We start from the raw sequence: 22,613 nt of genomic DNA on the forward strand, positions 1-22,613 counted from the left end.
TGCACAAGTACAAAAACATACAGCGCTGGTTTTCAGTAGAAACCCTGATTCAGGTGGCACCACGGAATTATTATGGGGTAATGCTGCTGATATAAATTCTATTTTTGTGCTGCAGAAAAGGGCTATTCGAGCCATATATAGTATGGGACCACGAGAGTCGCTGAGAACTAAATTTAGAGAAGTTAAAATTATGACAGTGCATAATCAATATATTTTTGAAAATTTATTGTACGTATATAAAAACATAAATAAATTAAAAAAAAAAGTGACTGTCATAAGTTCAAAGTGACTGTCATAGGTTCAAAGTTTTCATAAAACGTAAACTAATTAAAAAATCCTATTACAATTGTAAAGGATTATTTAAATGATAAGCAAGCTTGGGAATGAGTTGCTCGGCTTTGTGATAGTTCTAATAAGTTTAATTTATGATTTTGTAAAGTGGTGATAATAAAAAGAATACCCGGCTGAGTTAGCTGTGGGCTCTTCTCAGTCTTGGACACGTTTGGAATCCTCGTAGCGTTTGCGAAATAATTATCAACACTATATTTTACAAATCCAACAACTGACAATCGAAAAGAGTAATTTAATACCTATTTTGAACAAATCATTTGACTTTGACTTTTGATCCCGGAAAATCAAAGTTCCCACGGGATTTTTAAAAAACCTAAATCCACGCGGACGAAGTTGCGGGCATCATCTAGTGCATACTAAATAGTTTTTGATTTATCATGCAAAATGTCAAAAAATACTATTTACCTATTTATTTATTTTTATTTTTCACTAGCTGCCCCGGCGAACTTCGTACCGCCTAACAGTCGATTCTTTTTCAGGAATTTTTTAAAAATTTTCTCTCCGTAAGAACCATATTCGTACTTCAAGGAATATTATAAAAAAAGAATTAGCGAAATCGGTTCAGCTATTCTCGAGATTTGCGATCAGCAACACATTTAGCGATTCATTTTTATATGTACCGAAATTCTAGTTACATAGTAGTAATAAATTAAGTTACATTGTAAATGCTTATCTCTAAACAGAGATTTAGAGATAAACATTTTACTATTGTAGTACGGAAACCTCGGGGCGCGAGTCTGACTCGTACTTGGCCGGTCGGTCTGTCGGTCGGTCGGTCGATTTATTTTAGAATGCATCGTATCGACAGCTGGTGGTAGTAGTTTACATATATCCTACTAATATTATAAACTAGGTGAAGCTATGATAGCCTAGTGGTTAGGACGTCCGCCTTCTAAACGGAGGTCGGGGGGTTCGATCCCGGGCACGCACCTCTAACTTTTCGGAGTGATACGCGTTTTAATTAATTAAATATCACTTGCTTTAACGGTAAAGGAAAACATCGTGAGGAAACCTGCATGCCGAGTTCTCCATAATGTTCTCAAAGGTGTGTGAATTCTACCAATCCGCACATGGCCAGCGTGGTAGACTATGGCCAAAACCCTTCTCACTCTGAGAGGAGACCCCTGCTCTGTAGTGAGCCGGCGATGGGTTGATCATGATGATGATGAGGTGATGCCCGCGACTTCGTACGCGTGGAATTAGATTTTTAAAAATCCCGTGGAAACTCTTTGATTTTCCGGGATAAAAAGTAGCCTATGTCACTCTCCAGGTCAACCATACCCATGCAAAAAATCACTTCGATCCGTTGCTCTGTTGCGACGTGATTGAAGGACAAACCAACGAACCAACAAACAAACACACTTTCACATTTATAATAGGTGTAGTGATGTGTGTGTGTGGATGTTTGGATGTTTGTTACTCAATCACACAAAAACGGCTGAACGGTTTTGGATGAAATTGGGAATGGAGATAGATAAAGTGTTAATTTAGGGTATACCCTAAATTAACACATAGGCTACTTTTTATCCCGGAAAATCAAAGAGTTCCCACGGGATTTTAAAAACCTAATTCCACGCGGACGAAGTTGCGGGCATCAACTAGTAATAAAATATAATTTGGACTTATCCGAATTCCGAAAGTCAGGGTTGTCAAATCACACTTATATTATAAAGGCGAAATTTTGTATCTGCGTGTGTGTGTGTATAGGTTTGTTACCCTTTCACGCAAAAAGTACAAGACGGATTTGGCTGAAATTTGAAATAGTGATCGCTTTTGAAAGAGTTCTCGTGGGATTAAAAAACCACTATATCCTCGCGGACGAAGTCGCGTGTATCATCTAGTTACAAATATACGTATGTAGGTCATATGTGTGCTTAGACAATTTAATTATATACTTGAGTTTTCATGTAACAGAAACAAAAATGGATTGGCGGAAGAGGAAAAAGAAACGGTTTAGACTCGCAAAAGCAAATCCCTTGCAAAGAGGAGATCTATTAAAATTCATCAGAATCTTTCCAAACCATAATATTATCTTGTGATGATAATGCCATTACTTTTTCGGGGTTATTCCCGTGAGTCACACCCGACGTGAGTAACAATGTGACTCGACGGGAATTTTATTTGACTGAATATGTACTTTTCCGGGATGCTGAATTTGATAATGACATTTATTTTCAAATCCAAAATAGCAGACATGCACTTTTCACAAAAAATAGAAATGGGTGTCGTTTTCAGGGTTTCCAGGATGCTGGTTTTGACAATGACATTAATTTTTTAATCTAAGATGGCGGGCCAGCACTTTTTATAAAAAATAGACGCGAGTGTCGTTTTCAAGGTTCTCCAGGATGGTAAATTTGATGATGACATTTATTTATTTTTAATAAATACTTATATATTATACTTCTATTTTAGTGGATCACAGGATTTTCTTTGACAAGGAAACGACAAAGCAAAAAATCTAATTGAGTTAGATTATGATGCTATCACACCGTACCATTTAGAGCCAGCTTCTGAAAATTTGACACTGTGTTTGTAAGTTGATATTATTTAGATATTAGCTAATGCCCGCGACTTCGTCCGCGTGGATTTCACATTTTTCAAAATCCCGCGGGAACTCTTTGATTTTCCGGGATAAAAAGTAGCCTATGTGTTAATCCAGTTAAGAATTCTAAATTTCATTCAAATCCGTTCAGCCTTTTTGCGTGATTGAGTAACAAACATCCAAACATCTACACTTTCACATTTATAATTCCACTAGCTGCCCTGGCGAACTTCGTTCCGCCTACGGCCTAACAGTCGATTCAAATTTTTTAAATTTTTCTCTCGGTAAGAACCATCCTCGTACCTACTTCAAGGAATACCTAATTTAAAAAAAGAATTAGCGAAATCGGTTCAGCTGTTCTCGAGATTTGCGATGACATTTAGTGATTCATTTTTATATTATAGACTAGCTTATGCTCGCGACTTCGTCCGCGTGGGCTACACAAAATTTCGAACCCCTATTTCACCCCCTCCAGAGTTGAATTTTCAAAAATTCCTTCTTAGTGGATGCCTGCGTCATAATAGCTATCTGCATGCCAAATTTCAGCACGATCCGTCCAGTATTTTGAGCTGTGCGTTGATAGATCAGTCAGTCAGTCAGTCAGTCAGTCAGTCACCTTTTTCTTTTATATATTTAGATTAGGATTAGGATAATATAATTATTATGTTACTAGCTGCCCCGACGAACTTCGCACCGCCTACAGTCGATTCTTTTTCAGGACATTTTTTAAATTTTTCTCTCCATAAGAACCATCCCCGTACTTCAAGGAATATTATCAAAAAGAATTAGCGAAATCGGTGCAGCTGTTCTCGAGATTTGCGATCAGCAACACATTCAGCGATTCATTTTTATATATATAGAGATTTACTATTTGTTGTCAGATTTGTCAATGCTGAATTATGTTGTATTTTAGTGACTCAAGACATTCCTTTTAGAAGAAAACAAGGAAAATAAAATGAATGTGCCCAATATACGTACCACTGAAATCCAACATGATGCTGCAACATTCAATTCTGTACTAAATATTGAAAGGTCTACCATACCATACTTGTAAGTTGTTATGCTATGTTTTTGCATACATTCTATATAGATAATACTCACAATATAATTATGTTGATTGTATGTTTATTAATTCCAGAAATGAAATGGAGAGCTTCAATAGTTCTGCGTCGAATGATACATCTAATGTGACTGTTGAAACAGAAAATGATACATATTGTGTTTATGTGTGTAGTGGGCTTTTAGAGGGAAATTGAATTGTACCTACTTCCTACTTATAAAAATAAAATTTTCATTTTTGAGATCAAATTGGAATTCATTTTGACTTTTGTATACACAAGTAGATAGTATATATAGTTTTTAGTCGCTACTAATAGATAAGTGTAGGCAACAAAAGTTATTTTCACAGACAAACGAATGTGTAATCATGTGTTCCTAATAGGTAATCCGCCAGCACAGAGAATTCAACTCCTAGAGTACGCATATACAAGGTTTTACATGAAAACAAAATCGTAAAATGTTGGCGGGGGACAGGGGAGAATGCTTTGTTGTGATTGGTGGACTGACTAATCAAAACAATGTGCGGAATGAGGGTACCGAACGGGCGTGGGCGATGATTCATTTAAAATTCCGTGGGATCACCACGATTTAGCAATGCAATTCCTTAGGTACAGCATCAGGGTCGAGAAGTGGGTCTTCGAGTTCAATGATAAAGTCTTTACTTGGTAGATATAGGTACCTACCTCCAATATCAATTTATAACCGACAGTTTCAAAATCCCATAAGTTTTGGTGGTCATGTCCCCTGCAGCATCAGGATTGAGGAGTTGAAATCCTGTGTGTCCTATATAAAATGACATTTTATATAGGACAATGTTGCAAAGTTTCTTTATCAATTAAAAAAAATACGCAAATCGGTTCAGAAATCTCGGAGATTTCTGTGTACATAGGTAGAAAAACACAACTCCTTTTTTAAAAGTCGGTTAAAAAAGTATCCTTTGTTAATCCTCTACTTGTCTGTAAAAGTCCCGTCAAAATAGGTTCTGCCGTTCCGAAGATTACCCCGTTCAAACAGACAGACAGACAGACAGTTTTTAAAAACGTTTGATTCAGCTGTTATGGTACAGTTCAAATAACAATATTATGAGCTTGCGGTAGTTATTTCGAAATTACAGACAGACACTTCATAGAAGTATGGATTTCTATAATATATACGAGTTGTTTATACACGCTGAGGCAGTAGTTACCTAATAGGTATGTATGTAAGTGAGATTTTATAGTATTCATCAAAAGATAAGTAGGTAATCATTATCATTCAAAAATAAATTAAAACATATTTATTTCAGTAGGTAAAACAATTTCACATAGTGCGTAGTAATTGGGACCATCCCAGTAACTGTTTTAGTATTGCTACGAGTACTCGTGGCAGGCGACCCCGCTCTTCCATAAAATCTTATACAATAATAATTGAAATAAGTAGTTCCTTCATAAATCATATATTTACAAAAATTCATCGGTGACATCTGTCCAACTATCTGTGTGCCATCATCAATATATCCGGACGCTAGTGTGAGCGCATGCACTCGCTACACTGCTCATCACTGAGTCTATCTCTTTCTATCACAATGTTAGGTGAAATAGCATACAGGTTACCCACGTGGGCCGAGCAGTTCGGACGTGCATCCAGCGTCACCTTAAGACCTACGGCGGGGCTACTCTTGGATGGCATGAGAGAGAGAGAGAGAGAGAGAGAGAGAGAGATGAGAGATAGATAAGAGTTTACACAATATAAAGTGAGGCAATTGTTCAATTTTGTACCACAGTGCTATGCGAGCTGAATTGTATTTTGTTGCGTGGTTCCAGAAGCGCTATTTATTTAAACGTTACTTAAAGTACCTACTAAGTATTAAGTATTCGGGGCAGTACCTAGTTATATGCGAAAACATGATATTTTAGGAGTGATAGCTGTCTGTACAAGCACTTGGTACGCTGCCAGTTTCAATCAATGATGTTTCAAAGCACTTGTGTGCGATACGGACCTCTTGGCTGAAGATCGGCACTTAAGAGATGTTACACGTTTGAACTCTTGCTAGAATCCTTTTCAGGAGAGCTCTAGGTTTTGCTTATAATGCAATTGTTGAATCAATTACGAAACCGTTGTAAATCTATACTTATAATATAAATGCGAAAGTGTTATAGCTAGCACGACACAGTTTTTTTTTGTTTTTATCTCTGACACCAACAACAAATAAATGCATATTACTTTCTCTCTATTTTAGCATTTGGTACAGACAACTTGCAAGTTGCATCCCGCAAACGTATGCTACATTTTATCCCGCGAATCAAAGAGTTCCCACGGTTTTTAAAAGCCGATCCGTTTAACTAATTTTGACGAAAAGTAGAGAGATAGTTTATATTCCGGGGACGGATATATTTTATAGCAAAAAACCAAATTGTTAGCATAAGGAATTTAAAAAATGTGAATCCACGCGGACAGGCATTGTGTATATTATAAAAATGATACTTAGCTGATGCCCGCGATTTCGTCCGCGTGGAATTAGGTTTTTAAAAATCCCGTGGGAATTCTTTGATTTTCCAGGATAAAAAGTAGCCTACGTCACTTTCCACGTTTAAACTATATCCATGCAAAAATCACGTTGATCCGTTGCGACGTGATTGAAGGACATCCAATAAACCAATAAACCATAATTATGCACCAATGCAACCTCAGTGACGTCTGGATTTCAAACGGGTAGTAATTAGTATCTAAGAGGTGGCGCTGATTTATTTGGTTTCTAAACCGTGACACCGTTGTTCGCTTGACCATAATATTATCTTGTTATTTATATCGATGCCAAAAATACAATTATTGCCATCAAAATCTGAAAGGTCTGCTTTTTTTTATTTATATAACGACGGGATCACCTAAATCAAGATTGGCGGACAAATAAGCTTCGTCCATGCTCCCGTGGGATTTTACCGAAATCCGCATTACAGATTGATCTCGCCTTTGGGACGTGAGCTAAATGAATACATTTCGGGGTAAATACAAAATGCTTAACCTCCTTCCTACAAATTTGATATTAAATAAATGCAATTGAACCAAATTTTTATACAAAAAACGGCGCTACCTAATTTAACTGAAAATAATCTCTAAATTAAATTTAGCTTTAGGTCAAAAATAATGCTAAGGATATTCTTTCACAGGGAACGTTCTAAAGAGAATAGTAGGTATGCACTATTTTTAGTCATATCAGTTTAGCCAGACTAAACTGATATGACTTAAAAATCCCGTGAAAAAAATTCCGACTGACTAAAAAATCTTTCTATTCTTAGAATAAAATAAAATTTTACAATGGGGCATCAAAAGTTTGGAATGCCCTTAATATCAAGAAGAATCAGCAAAAAACTAGGCGGTTGCTTTAGGCATGTCTGAAAAAAGATTCCGACGAGTTGAGAACCTCCTCCTTTTTTTGAAGTCGCTAGTCGGTTAAAAATTGATTGTGGAATTTTATTATGAACACTCTTTCTCACAAAATATGACTTTCAGAATTACTTGAGGCGGAGCGTAGCAGTCCCCAGCCTATTATTCCCAGTCTAGTCCTAGTCAAGTTTGCCTATCGTTTTAGGAAGGACTAAAATGGACGAACCCTATAACAAAAACCCTAAACTTATTAAGCTCAAGGCTATAAATATAATTAATCGGGACGATTAATTAATTTTCAGTGATTGAGTTTGGTTTTATTAAAAGGGACCATTAACGGTGATGATCGCGAACTTTGTAAACCTCTTCGGTAAATTAAAATGTTCATAAAAACTGGTATATTTTTATAGTACTTTTATGAAGATTTTTTATGCAGAAGATTCTGACTTTTTGGCCTTGACTTACGGGTCTAGTTGCATGACGGTCAGTTAAAATTACTTCATGATCAATTTTTTAAATTCTATGACAAGCTATACCTCTAGGTATAGCTTGTAATCTCACCTGGTGGTAAGTGATGATGCAGTCTAAGATGGAAGCAGGCTAGCTTGGAAGGGGTATGGCATCGGTTTCTACAAGACATCGTATCGCTTGAGAGAATGGCTTTACTTGTATGGGTGGGTGGTAACTGGCAACCACAGAAGCCTCCCAGACCAGAGACTATATTTTAGAAATTACAAATTCCCAAATTGCCCCTGCGGTCATGGTTCATTACTTTTGACCACTGGTAAAATCAAAGTGGGTTGCAAAAGAGAGACTCAACAGTTTTTTTTAATAGAGATAGTGAGCAAACGAGCAGGCGGGTCACCTGATGTTAAGTGATTCCCGCCGCCCATGAACATTTGCAGCACCAGAGGAACCGCCGGTGCGTTGCCGGCCTTTCAAGAATTTGTTGGTCCGCCCCTTGAATAACCCCATGTTGTAATCTAAAGGGAACACCGCCGAAGAGAGTTGATTCCACAGTTTGCATGTGCGTGGAAAAAAGATCTGGCACAGTTTCTCTTTCCAAAAATACTAATTTACTACACTATCTTGTAAGTCACTGAAAGCACAGTCAGTTGCTTCTAAGCAACGTTGCCATTAAATAATTCATCGAATTTTATAATAGCCTCGACTTAATTAGAGTTAATTAACACATTGTTTAAATTTGTGTAATGGAATCTAAAAAATATTTCGTAACCATATTATTATAAAAGTGGATACTTTAACCGGTAAACGTAACTTTACTTTAGCCGCCTGTCATTCAACTGGTCCTAATCCAAAGCCGCGATCAATACCGAGGAGTGATCGTCAGGGATAGACATAAATGATGACTTTATACGGTATCTTCGGTCTGAGGAACCCTAAAAATGTATAGAATTAAGTATGTATTGTGCAACAATCTCGTACTCATGCACACTCAGCCATACTCAAACTGGCTGAGAGTTGTACTCGGTGACGCCTCTTAGCACCACCAATCGAGAGAAGAGCGCTTGAAATGTGCCAATTATTTCCCCTGATAACAGAGTAGGGGACCTGTTTCAATTTTCAATTTTATAAATTAAATTTGTAGCTATAATTTTGATACTGTGAGATGTTAGTGAAAATAATCAATTACAGTAGCGAGCACGAAATATTGTACATCGACCTTTACAAAGAGATTTCGCTTCGTAGACCGTCGTCTCTATCCAACTAGTTATGTAAAAAAAATCCACCAAAAATTTATTTATTTATATTTTTCATGTACCGAAATTGTAGTTAGTAGTAATAAATTAAGTAACATTGGAAATGCTTATCTCTAAACATTTTTTTGTTTCCAAACGTCACCCTCAAAAGGCAAGGCTAGAACCGGGGCCCATGAGCGAACCCGCCCTCGGTGACGGATGGAAGTCATCCTTAAACCTTGAATAATGAGTAAGGAACGACAAATTATAGCTGGGTTTGCTTTTAACCTAACCTTACCTGGTATGTATCTCGTAGTTCGTGGTCATAGGTTCCTTGTTCCCAGAGAAATAATCAAAACCATACTAAAGTCTAGTCTCGGCTATTGGCATTGAGATCGATCCCCAAAGATAATATATAACACTACTTTATTTTACGTAATACCTACTATGAAACTTTCAAAGTATTTGCATAAAATTCACTTAAAAAACAATCCACAAGCTTTAAACTTAGGTAATTTTTTCGCTAGTATATTTCTACGAATATTATTTAGTTGAAAGTAAGTTTTTTCTTTTCAAACTTTCGCCACTTAATCAAACCTTGAGCTCACAGTCTCAAACTTCCCCAAGATCTCATTCGTGGTAATAAAAAAAATTAAAAAGCTGAAAGAACCATGTACTTACAACAGTTCTCATTTATTCGATGCGGGAGTTCACGCGATTTTCAGAACGAAAATTAAAAACCGGTCAAGTTGCGAGTCGAACTCGCACACGAAGGGTTCCGTACCATCGTAAAAGATATTTTAAAACTAGTATGTGCAACATTGCAAGTTAATGGTAACAGCGCCATCTAGGTATATGTGGTTTAGTAAAGTAATTTTTTCGTGAACACACTTTTTTTCTACAGCACCGATGTCCAGACTCTCTTCGAGTCGCAAAGCCTTAGCTGACAATGGCTTAAAGGACGTTACCGGGCCCACCCGGGCAAGGAGACCATGCCTCGAGGCTCGTACCGTCGTCGTGGCCTAAGTCGAACGGAGAAGACCCCACTGCTGATTTTATTTGTGATGTAACCACAAATTCACAATTCCTACCAACTTGTCAAATTTCATGATTCTAGGTCAACGGGAAGTACCCTATAGGTTTTCTTGACATACACGACAGGCTGGACAGACGGACAGACAGACAACTAAGTGATCCTATAAGGGTTCCATTTTTCTTTTGAAGTACGGAACCCTAAAAGCATCGAGTTTTCCTACCGGCCCCTCGGTACCTCCCTGCACCGTAAAACCGACTTGTTTAGTTTGAGTATTCGTTCAGATTAAATAAAATTTATGGTTTTACTTTTTATTAGCTTAGGATTTAGTTCGACCAATATTTGGAAACCACCCACATTGCCCCAAGTTTCAGAAACATTTGAGATTACGTTATTGTCTTGGGAATTGTAAAAACATCATAATAATATAACTTTTAAATCTTGACATTGAAAATGTCGTAATTACTAACCTAATACATTTTTTTTCCAAGAAGCAAAATTCTTCAAAAAATGTGCTGGCTGGCAGGACAAAGAAAAACTTCCCTACATCTTCCAAATCCGTCTCAGTAGGAGAACCAGAGTGACCGACATAGCTCAACGAATTAGCCAGCTAAAGTGGCAGTAGGCAGACCACGTCTGCTGCAGAACCGATGGCCGCTGGGGCAGTCCAAGGCCTATGTCCAGCAGTGGACGCAAACAGGCTGATTGATTGATTAATCTTCTAAATCAGCACGGAACTGCATTACTTCGTGCTGCCCTTATAATACTCTGTTGTCTTCTTTTTCTGCATCCTCTCGTCTTATTTGACTATACTAGAAAACCTCACCAGGTACACGAAATTTAGTGCAGTGTGGTTCTCTAGTTTTTTTGGGTTTTTTATTCGATTAAAAGTTAGCCATTGAGTGTGGTAAGTGAAGATGCAGTGGTAGCGGGCTTACCTGGAAGGAGTATTGCAATTTTATTAAGCCCATACCCCAGATAGGTGTCTACACGGCATCGTACTGGAACGCTTAATCGCTTGGCAGCACGGCTTTGCCGGTATGGTGGTAACTAGCCACGGCCACAGCCTCCCACCAGACCAGACCAGCAGACCAGTGACAAATCTAGAAATAGAATCCAAAACTGCCTCCGCCGGGAGTCAAACCCAGGACTTTTAAGACCACAGCGCTCACCACTGCGCCAGGGAGGTTGTAATTTTTTTGGTTTGTATGTCTTTAATCAGGCGTAGTACATAGACATCGTTGCTATCAGCTATCGTAATAACTCCTGAACAGTGACACCTGCCATTGACAGATATTGTGGAAAGAACGATGATGGAAATCGATTTGAAGAACTTTGATTAAAAAGCTTCACCAAGCAAGAAATTGCCTTCCCCTTTTTCTCTACGAATTTTCCGGTTTAGTGAGTTTTATTTGACATCACGAATTATGTATCTTTATTGATACTGGTAAATATTTATAGAGGGTATGAAATTGGGTGAGACACCTGACTTGGTATCTATCGTACAGGCAGAAGATTTTCTATGACTTAAGCTTGTTTTACGTCAGAGGAACATAATGCGACATTGTCGCATGCCATAGGGTTGCATGCTACAGAAATTTAAAATGTGTCAAGAATTGTTAACAAACTGTCATGGCCCGTAGTACTTATTTCAATTCTTCAGCATGCTGTCTCGGCACAAAATAGACTGCCACACGTTGCTAATGGCCGAAAAATTAGTGGATTGGATTTGTAGCATGCCTCATTGTCGCATGTTGTTGCTCTGGCGTAAAATAGCCTTTATAGAAATATAGCATGCGACAGCTGCAGCTGTTACGCTTTGGCAACCTAAAAATTGTTTTAATCAACATTCGATGCAAATTAGATACCAATACTAAAACCTGTATTCCAGGGAATAAAATAGGAAAAAAACTAACAACACTAGGTGTTTTTATTACCATCACACTAGCCAAATGCGGAATGACAGACTTCGCATATTATGTTTGAAAACATTATGAAGCATGCAGATTTTCTCACGATTTTTCCTTCACCGTTAAAGCAAGTGATATTTAATTTCTTAAAATGTACATACAACTCCGAAAAGTTGGCAAGTGCGTGGCCGGGTCGATCAAACCCTGGACCCTCCGGATAGGAGGCTGCAGTCTTAATCACTCCTTAACATATAGGGTATGTTTAAAAAAAAGGCTAATCACTATTCGTATTAGGTATGATAACTAACATAGCACGGAGGAATAAATAAAAATACTTAAGATAACGATCAAAACTCTCTCTTTTTGTGCGTATGTCTATAAGGTTTTTTTGTGTCTCCTTCACTATTGGTCTCACAACAGTTTTTACAGCATTGAGGTCTTGAACCACCTTGCCTGAAAAGTTGTACCAACTATTAGTTATTAATTTTCCCTAATAATATTTCCTAATATTAAACAACGATTATTGCAAATAAGAAAAATATTTTCAAAAGTAAAAATCTATCCAGCATAAAAACCGATTTTATTCGTAAAAAATTCGCGATCAATTAATCCGAGAACCTCTTCTTTTTTCTAAAGTCAATTAAAAACTATTTCAAATGCCACATTTTCCTGTACTCGCATACCTACGTGATATTACATATTTCACAGAAATATGCACGTAAAGTGGTGTCACAGTTCACGACAGTTATGAAACTTGTAACAAAGGGTCGAGGCTCCACTTACACTTTTTTATTTTATATATACAGCAGGGGAAAATCCTCATGGACACCTATGGGTAGAGCCGGACTCTTAACGGCTAAAAACCCCTGCTGTCTTCTTGTTGACCGTGTACGTGTGCCTTTCAGCCAACATAGAACATTCTTGTCTTTTTACTTTTTTCGTCTCTTTTTCTCTTCTTTCTCCTTTTATTAATACTATTAAACATAATTATTTTTTAAACATAATTATTTCTGCGAAGTTTGTTATAGCTGTCCAGTTTTCTTCATTTTCTAGCATTTTTAACTAGATTTTCTACTGTTAACTCTCCCATTCTACTGACGATCTCTCTTCTTTCCTTTTCCCAGTTTGCACAGCCAAATATGGTATGCACAGCATCATCAATTTCGCAGCAGTAAAAGCATCTAGTATCAACTATCCACCTACTCTGGCAGGTGTCAAGTGTATGAGGGCTAGGAAGGCTATGAAACGACTAGGTCTAAGTAGTAGGTATCTTTCATTTCACGTCACCCCTAGCACAGCCTTTCTCTAGCCTAATATTTGATAGATGTCGATTCAGGGTCAAACTGAGAGTTTCCTCACTCCAGTTACGTTTAGTTCGAACCATTTTAGAAAAGACTTTCGAAGATAATTTAGAGAAGTTCAACTTGACTTAGACTCTGAATTAATATTCCGTGAGCCCGATTAGGTTGTAAGTGCATTGTCGGCGATTTGTGGCCAATACTGAACTGATAGACGTTAGGGTTGGGGGTGCTAGAATGGCGACCTCGCAACGGAAAGCGCAGCGTTGGAAGACCCCCACTAAGTGGACAGACGACATCAATCTAGTCGCATGGAGCCGCTGGATTCAGGTGGTGAAAAACCGTGGTGTTTGGAAGTTCCTGCAAATGATCTATGGAGTGGACGTCTATCAGTTGATAATGATGATGATGATGATGATAACTGAGACGCGGTTGGTGTACTGAACGCTGCGGCATAGTGTTTTATAACTTACGGAAGGTTCTCAGCGATCCAGCTACAGAAGCAGACCATCTTCAAGCCAACAGCGACGTGTTCGCCCTCGAAGTTCGCACTTCCCACCGTCACAGCTACCAGCCGACCACGACGCATCGCTGGTGCTCCTGCATCGTCCTAAGAACATTACACAACATGTAAGGAACTTAGTAGGTACTCTAAGTAGCAACTCTTGGTACAAACTCTAGGCAGCCACCGGAAAACAGCGTTGGGACATCTAGTACCCAGACGTTCTCCATAAGGGTTTGTGTTGAGATGTTGCGTCTGCCCGACGCAACACCGCAACACGAGCTGAGTGGCCTACCTGTTCACTGCAGCTACACAGACCGCATCCATACTAATATTATAAATGCGAAAGTGTGTCTGTCTGTCTGCTAGCTTTTCACGGCTCAACCGTTCAACCGATTTTGACGAAATTTGGTACAGAAATAGCTTGCATAACGGGGAAGGACATAGGCTACTTTTTATCCTGGAAAAACAAAGAGTTCCCACGGGATTTTTAAAAACTAAATCCACGCGGACGAAGTCGCGGGCATTCTCTAGTTATGTATAAACTGTGCAGTTAATGTCTCGAATAAACTTTTTCATTCTTTCTTTCAATTAATAATAATGGGAAAAGTATCTTTAAAGAGAGTCTTGTTTGCGCAAAATCAGGGAGTGCACAGGAAATTTCGAGTGCCTTGCAAAGGTTGAATACAAATAACTGACCACAAACTTTCGCTAGTTAGACAAGTACCTCAAGAAGAAGACTCGCAGTAGCAAGCATCTAGAACACGAGCGATGGCGAAATTATAATGACTCTCTAAATAAGAACGAGGTGACCTGCCGGACTTGACTTGGATTGAATTTCTGAAAGTTCTTTGTAAGTGGTGAACATTATAAACTAAAATTGCAAGCAAAATCTCGAGTTTGCATTGATAAGTACAGAGTTCTGGTTTCTAGACCAGCGCGACTCGCAAAGAAAACACGGTGATATAAATTATATCAGTCTGTCAGTTTTTCTTTCTAAATAAAATAACGTTATAATTAGCTATGTTATTTTATTACCTCAGTTATATAGCGCCGTTCACTCGTATAGCACAATAGTTCTTGACGTTTTTCTGAAAAGCATAGGCATAATTTGCTTAGTATTATGTAGGGACATGTGTGTATCAAATATGTAATTTTTTTACAAGCATAGCAACCATAGCAAGCATTTTATGAAGGGTTTAGGGCACTTACTTGTTTTGTATAAAGATGGCGCTGCTTTACGCAGCATTTTTTGACAAGAGTGCATATTAATGAAACCAAAATTTTCAACTGTAAGTTTATTTTGCTGAAAGTAACGTGCCTTTACTTAAAATTAAAAATAAATAAATAAATAAATAAAAGTTCACTCTGTGAACTTCGCACTCATTGCGAACAACAAAAATAATATTCTATGAGGCTATCAAACCATAAGCGACATAAAGCATAATATGCTTTCCACGAAATTAAATTATTAAAGTTTAAAAAAATATATTTTTTATCAAACTTTAAAAATGCTCTCCTGTAAAATCGTACTTTTTGAGTTATGTGAACTTTATCGCAAATGCGATATGTCATTAGGCAACGTTGCACCCAATTTGGGTGAATCGCTCTAAATATTGATAGGTAACTGTGTCCATTATAAATAATTATATTTCTTTATATGTACAAAACTTAGTATAACTTTATTTGTATATAATGTGGGTTTATTAAATTATAGTTTATACATAGCTTATCTTTTATTTGCACCTCGTCTTAGTTAACCCACAACACAAATAAATAGACTAACTTGATCGCCCATTTTTCGCCGCCAACCATTTTTGTAATACGACATAGTCTTTCCCGTTTGTCGACGATCTCTCTGCCTCATTCGTTCTCTATTAACTTCTGATTTTTTATACAATTGGTTAAGCTTTTCCTGGAAGTAATTTGTAGTTATGATCACTACTGGCTTATTGGCTAAAAAAATCATTCAAGGTTCACAAGAAAAAATACTTTTAAAATTTTTAATTTGCATGGCGGCCATTTTAATTGTTTTATTATTTGGTGGTATACCACCAATAGCAGCGATAGACATACACTCTGAAAAAATCTCAACTCTACCTTTTACGGTTTGTGAGATACCCGCTGACACGTAGACAAACAGACGGATTGGCAGATGGACGGACGGACAGCGGAGGTCTAGTAAAAGAGTTCCGTTGGCACCCTTCGGGTACGGAACCCTGATAAAAATGGAACGAAATCATGAAAACATACGTAGGTGCAGGTTGTCTTTGTTTTTATTAAAATAATATTGGACTCCCACATACCAATTTGCTTTCCCAACTCCTTTGTTCCATCTCACTGTTAAAATCTGTTAAATTCTCATATCGCTGTTGTTTATAGCTGTTATAACGCTAAAATCAAACAGTACTCGGTATTAAATTAAAAATGTTAACAAAACTCAAAACCTATCTAATTCCTTTACAAATCATTCCCGCGTGGAAAAGTGCCAAAAATACGAGCTGCATTTCCGCACTAGACAGCCAGGTTGATCCCTTGCGCAAAAAATTAGCAAGCCGAGTTTCAAAAATTCTGTCCGCAGGTCTCAGACGATTCATTTCGATCGTGTCAGATATTTTATAGGCATTCAAAGGAAATAAATAATAATGACTTTTTTACGTTAGTGGGAGGTCCTGGGTTCGATTCCTGCCCGGGATTTGGAATTTTATAGTTACTAAATTTCTTGTCTGCTCTGGTGGGAGCTTCGGCCGTGGCTGGTTACCACCCTACCGGCAGAGCCGTGCCGCGAAGTGATTTAGCGTTCCGGTACGATGCCGTGTAGAAATCAAAGGGGCAATGGGTTTATTAAAAACTGCCATACCCCTTCCAGGTTATCAAGCTTACATCTTAGACTGCATCGTCACTTACCACCAGGTAAGATTGCAGTCACGGGCTAACTTGTATCTGAATAATAAAAAAAGACAAAATCTTACGTTGTTTTCTTCAAAAGACGAGATGGGTTTCTCGAACTCTTTTCGTATTGGTACCCATTTAGTACTATGTCCTCGTGTTCTAGTCACTGGCATAATATGATCCAACTTCTTTTTGTTTTTAAGTCTCAAGCGTTTGCGTTTTATCTTTTTCCGTCGTTTACTTATTTTATGCGTTTCTTCTCTAAGTTCTTCATTTTCACAGGACTGAAATCGGGACAGTAAAGTTTTATTTCTATTTACTTAAAGAAAATAAGATGATCTTGACAAATTGACAATTGACAATTGACTTGTAAATATCAGATCTCATACCTGAAATTTTCATCTATTTAATTTATATTTTACTAGTTGATACTGACGACTTTATCCGCGCGGGTTAAAATTTCTAATACTACCTACGGTTGGAGCGCTTTAATAACAAAAAGTATCCGGACGCATACTCTCTGTCTCTGTGGATATCTAGCTTGAATCCTAGAGATGGTATCTCTAGGATTCAAGCTATTTGTCAGCACAGATATCGATTCAAAGGTGAAAATAAATATAACATATACACACAGACAGAAATACACACATATTTGTAATATTAGTGAAAACGATTTACCTCTTCAAATAAATTCTCGGAGATAGTAGTTTTTTTTACCGTTTTTACCTGAAAAATACTTTTTTTTTAAGTCGGAAGGCGGAACATGCAAAAGTTTGGGCCCCGAAGTCATGTTTATAAAAAGTAAAAACCATCTTACCATAAACAAAAAGTAAGAATTATCAGAAACAAAGTTATTTTTGTAATGATTTTTTTTCTCACTTACATATAAGTAGCTACCTTCCTTTTGAAGTTGGTATAGTGAGTATAGTTCCTTTTGAAGTTCCTACGGAACCCTAAAAATAACTTTAGTCAAAATCTACTTACATCACCTTCATTACGTATTTTACCCCAACTGAACACAAGAACGTCAGAATCAGCAGCTGTTCTCTCTGTAGCCAAAGGCACAACTTGGCCAGGTTTGTCGGACTCCATGCCCGCAAATGTGCGGATCAGAGCAAGGTTCGCTGTCCACCCCTTGTATTGTGGGTGGATTATAATCCTCTCTATAGGCAGGTACTGTTCGTAGCCTGTATCGAACATTTTCTTCGTTCCTATCACGACGAACGATGCCGTTAGCTCTGGTTGTATGTCCTCATCTTCATTGAAGTTGCTGCAAAAATATTCAAATCGTATTTTCACGGATTCAGGTATAACCATACCTACTTTTTTATAATAAGCTTCCAGAAGACATAGGTATTATTGGAGATGTCTCTCAACAAGTTCAAAGTTTTCATAAAACGTAAACTTATTGAAAAATGTAAAGGATTATTTGAATGATAAGAAAGCTTGGGAATGAGTTGCTTAACAGCTTTGTGTTAGTTCTAAGTGATTTTGTAAAGTAGTGATAATAAAAAGAATACCCGGCTGAGTTTGTTGTGGGCTCTTCTCAGACCTGGGCGCGTTTGGAACCCTCGAAGCTTTAGTTTTAAGTGCGTATTAATTATAACCACTATGTATATCATATCATCTTACAAATAAAAATTTATGACAATCAGGAAGCGTAAAATTTTACCAATTCTGAATAAATAATTTGAGTTTGAGTTTACTACAATTAATTCAAAACAATTTTGGGAACTTCTAATAAAACATCGAGGCTTCGACGTCACTGGCAGGCATCAAATGTTAGTACGTTTGGAACAGGTAGCCCTAAAGTAGCCCGATTTATCTTTGATTTTACGTCACCACTCACCTGTAATATTTCACATATCATCGATTCAGGATCAAACCGAGAGTTCCTTCACTGTAGTTCACTCTTACCATACTGTTGCGCTAAACCCTATGGTTGGATTTAAAGAAGAAAATACTGCAATACTTTTACTTTTTAATTCTAAGTCTGAGCAAAATTAAAGAACGCGCTATATAGAACTCAGTCTACAAGTATATGAGTAGAAAATATTCATAATTTTTTTAGGTCAGCCTGCTTCCATCTTAGACTGCATCTTATTTAGCATCAAGATTGCGGTTAAGGGCTTACTTGCCCTTAACCGCAATGAAAAGCATTACATTGTAGCTTCCTACCTACTACGAAATAATTCGTGTAAACTAAATCAGACTTAACAGTACTAAGAAATCAGTACCCTTATTATAAATGCGAAAGTGTGTTTGTTTGTTGGTTTGTTGGTTTGTTGGTTTATTGGTTTGTTGGTTTATTGGTTTGTTGGTTTGTCCTTCAATCACGTCGCAACGGTGCAACGGATTGACGTGATTTTTGCACGGATATAGATAAAGACCTGGAGAGTGGCATAGGCTACTTTTTATCCCGGAAAATCAAAGAGTTCCCACGGGATTTTTTTTAAACCTAATTCCACGCGGATGAAGTCGCGGGCATCAGCTAGTAAGTATATAAAAGGCAATGTTAAGTAGTTACAAGCAATGTGCGGCCGTTATAACGACGTTATCGTGAATAATGGTCCCGGTGCAGGTTCTTTTGGCTTCATTTGTGTAAACAATACTGAAACATAAAGTTGTATTAAGTAACTAAACGATAAACGTATTTTGTAAGTATGTGTTAGGTCATCATCATCATGATCAACCCATCGCCGGCTCACTACAGAGCACGGGTCTCCCCTAAGAGTGAGAAGGGTTTGGCCATAGTCTACCACGCTGGCCATGTGCGGATTGACACACATGTGCGGACTTCACACACCTTTGAGAACATTATGGAGAACTCTCAGGTATGCAGGTTTCCTCACGATGTTTTCCCGTTCCGTTCAAACAAGTGACATTTAATTACTTAAAACGCACATAACTCCGAAAAGTTAGAGGTGCGTGCCGGGCATCGAACTCCCGACCTCCGATTAGAAGGCGGACGTCCTAACCACTAGGCTATCACAGCTGTTGTGCTGTGTTAGGTACTTAAGAATTTTTCTTCTCGTCACTAATACAGTAAGTATCCATGTAAGAAAAAATCAAACATATTTATCATGCATTTCAAATTTCAATCCATCTCCATCACTCTTCTGATTAAGGGGTTTCTCTCAAATTGAGAAGGGTTTTGGCCATAGTCCTCAACACTGACCAAGTGCGGATAGGTATAGTACGCGACAGGTTGAGATGGCTAAATCAGTGTGGGAACGACTCGCACAGCCCCGTGCCATCCCGGTGCGGGCAAGTGCGGGTGACAAGCGGGGCGTTCCCTGTCTCATACCCCGATTGGCATCTCGACCTGTCGCATCTATACAGTATCATACCCAGGATTCTATTAGCGCTAGTGCGTGACCGATGTACTTCTTAAAAAGAAAAGTAGTCTATTCTAAACATCAGCGATATAGGTACACTAGCTTATGCTCGCGACTTCGTCCACGTGGACTACACAAATTTCAAACCCCTATTTCACCCCCTTAGAGGTTGAATTTTCAAAAATCCTTTCTTAGCGGATGCCTACGTCGTAATAGCTATCTGCATGCCAAATTTCAGCCCGATCCGTCCAGTACTTTGAGCTGTGCGTTGATAGACCGATCAGTCAGTCAGTCAGTCAGTCAGTCAGTCACCTTTTCCTTTTATATATTAAGATGTCTGTGGGTAACCAACAATATTTTATCTTGTAGGTGTGTACACAACCACCAAACCACAATTTAAAATGAATTCGAATGTCAACTTACTCAATTAAAGCAACGAATGAGTAATGATCCTCAGGGAGAGTCTCCTCATCTATTTCTTGCTCTGAATCAACTGAAAGTTAAGCGAAAATAAGTGAAATTAAGCGAAAATTTTAATATTTTACCCGAGAAATTACTTTCCTCGTGAACTGATGAGTGTGTGATGAATTGCAAATATACTTACTTATCTAAATATTATGTATAGAATTTGTAACAAGAATTATTAATCTTCTTTTAATATATGTATATTCTGCAAAGGTGACTGACTGACTGACTGATCTATCAACGCACAGCTCAAACTACTGGACGGATCGGGCTGAAATTTTGCATGCACATTGCTATAATGACGTATAGCCCCATCGTTACAAACTAAATTAAAATCAAACTTCATAATAATAATTTGAGAGAATCACTAACAAATGCATACACTTTCATTGCCGAAATGCTCAAAGGTTAGTTTAAAATACAGTTGAAAATACCAATACTCATAAAATTTTAATTAGTTCACACTTTAGTGTTTTTCTCAAATTATGATTACAAACACATGCCAATAGTAAGTGTGAGACATCATCTACATTACAACTAACAACATACTTCGGAATTGGACAAATTATATTAATCGTGGTATGTACCTATGTACCCGTTTTATACAAACACCAAACATACCTAAACTTCGAGCCCGTTGACAACTAACGTACACGTAACAGATCATACAAACAACTTTCACGAATACACTACCAAAAATATACATTTCGAAATTAATTTCATTTCTTTGAAAGCCTTTGTATTCAACGCTACAATCAAGCGTGCGGTTTACGTACTTTAACAATATTATATTTTTTATTACGTTTCTGCGAATGCAGTTTTATGACATTGTATTTATTGTTTTTTGTTTCTCTCAGTATATTTTGTATAAACATCGATTTTTTCCAGGTTTCTGGACCGATTTGCAAAATTTTTTTTTTATAACATAATGCACTGCAAGGCCTTAAGTATGTATCTATGGTGGTCACAATGACACTGCGGTGCTGCGAGAGGTAAAGTTGGAGCTGTCACGGACAATATCGAACTACCCGCTTTCTTGTTATTTTTGCTGGAGTTTCACGAGGTGGTATCCGAGCGTACCCGCAATTTACATTATACAAATAAACCTAAAATCATTAGTTTATACTTTATAATCATTTTATGATACAGCGTGTAACCAGAATGCTTCCAAAAACGAAGACAGGTGATAGTACTGATGATTACTGATATGATATCACAAAATCAATGCGAAAAGAAATGTATTTGGTAAAAGTTCACAGTACATTGCAAAAAAAAAAACATCTGACTGACGCTAGACGAACGTTACGTAAGTAGGCCACTCGGAGTCAATGCCGCGTCGTAGGTAGGGCATTGACCCGAGTTCTGCACGCTATAGATTGCGGGTTTGAAAAATACTAAATCACTAAAACTACAAAATGAGGCCAATTATTGGTATTGGATTGTGTTTAGGCAGTATAATAATAACGCTCAAAATTATGTGTCAAATTTTGCGAGGAGATGTTAATGCTCCAGAACTTCATGACCAACTGTGTCGCATACGTGTCCCTGAATCCAACAGTAATCTTCGTCCACGAAAAAATAAACTTTTCGTGGTCCCACATCATCGCACTGTTGCTAGATCTATGTCACCTATACCCCGTTCATTAGCATCATTCAACGCGCTTTTGGACAATAATGCTCAATGGGACCCATTTAATGATGGGTCTATAATACTGGTTCGGGAGTTACTGAAGTACGCTGAGAGCATTGCATGAATATGTCATTCAATGTTCTCAGCGTACATATTCAAAATTCTTTGATCTTTTATCGTTTTGTATTTTATGTCTTTTTTCTTGTACCTTTATTTGTATTTAAATTTATTATTAATCATCTAGTTAGTGTAAGTGGCACTGCCGTTCTAATTAGATATAAAATAAATAAAATAAATAAATAAACGCTAAGTTTTTGCTTGCGTTCTGGTTATACCCTGTATACTGGTTTTGTTATTAGGATTTCAATTTTAAAATGGGTACGAATTAACGTCCTCCTTTATTTGAAGTCAGTTAATAAAATGGGCTTGCCTGGTATACCTGACGAAAAAATAAATAAGCCAATATTAAGACAAACAGATAAGTCCGTAATGAAACTCTCAAAAGAAGCGGAATAAAAATAAAACGTACC

The 22,613-nt window shown here is 37.5% G+C and overlaps 1 protein-coding gene and 1 long non-coding RNA gene across 4 annotated transcripts; one reads left to right on the plus strand and one right to left on the minus strand.

Annotated features, from left to right (window-relative positions):
* The first annotated feature begins 2,225 nt into the window (after nucleotides 1-2,225).
* On the plus strand, nucleotides 2,226-5,573 carry LOC138402864 (uncharacterized). Its single transcript, XR_011237199.1, has 3 exons — nucleotides 2,226-2,883; nucleotides 3,807-3,943; nucleotides 4,032-5,573. It is a non-coding gene; the product is annotated as an uncharacterized lncRNA (long non-coding RNA).
* A 6,700-nt stretch (nucleotides 5,574-12,273) lies between these two features.
* LOC117986090 (uncharacterized) lies at nucleotides 12,274-21,350 on the minus strand. Of its 3 annotated transcripts, XM_069501141.1 has the most exons (12): nucleotides 21,075-21,350; nucleotides 20,412-20,481; nucleotides 19,178-19,261; nucleotides 17,635-17,920; nucleotides 17,329-17,376; nucleotides 16,731-16,934; nucleotides 16,065-16,151; nucleotides 15,545-15,673; nucleotides 14,971-15,064; nucleotides 14,797-14,849; nucleotides 13,730-13,866; nucleotides 12,274-12,411 (listed from the first exon to the last, which is right to left on the minus strand). In XM_069501141.1, exons 1-12 carry the CDS (start codon nucleotides 21,157-21,159, stop codon nucleotides 12,306-12,308), a joined length of 1,383 nt encoding a protein of 460 aa, XP_069357242.1. In that variant the 5' UTR covers nucleotides 21,160-21,350; the 3' UTR covers nucleotides 12,274-12,305. The 3 variants fall into 3 exon arrangements, with proteins under 3 accessions (XP_069357242.1, XP_069357244.1, XP_069357243.1); XM_069501143.1 differs by lacking the exon at nucleotides 19,178-19,261; XM_069501142.1 differs by lacking the exon at nucleotides 17,329-17,376.
* Nucleotides 21,351-22,613: the final 1,263 nt, after the last annotated feature.

Source organism: Maniola hyperantus, chromosome 10, assembly GCF_902806685.2.
Source record: "Maniola hyperantus chromosome 10, iAphHyp1.2, whole genome shotgun sequence".
Classification (NCBI taxonomy): domain Eukaryota; kingdom Metazoa; phylum Arthropoda; class Insecta; order Lepidoptera; family Nymphalidae; genus Maniola; species Maniola hyperantus.

Coding starts and splice junctions, on each gene's coding strand:
- LOC117986090 (XM_069501141.1), bottom strand. CDS start 21,159: ATGTATATTTTTGGTAGTGTATTCGTGAAAGTTGTTTGTATGATCTGT. Junction 16,935..17,328: donor CCGAGAATTTATTTGAAGAG/GTAAATCGTTTT, acceptor TCCCGATTTCAG/TCCTGTGAAAATGAAGAACT. Junction 14,850..14,970: donor GCCATCTTTATACAAAACAA/GTAAGTGCCCTA, acceptor TATGCTTTTCAG/AAAAACGTCAAGAACTATTG.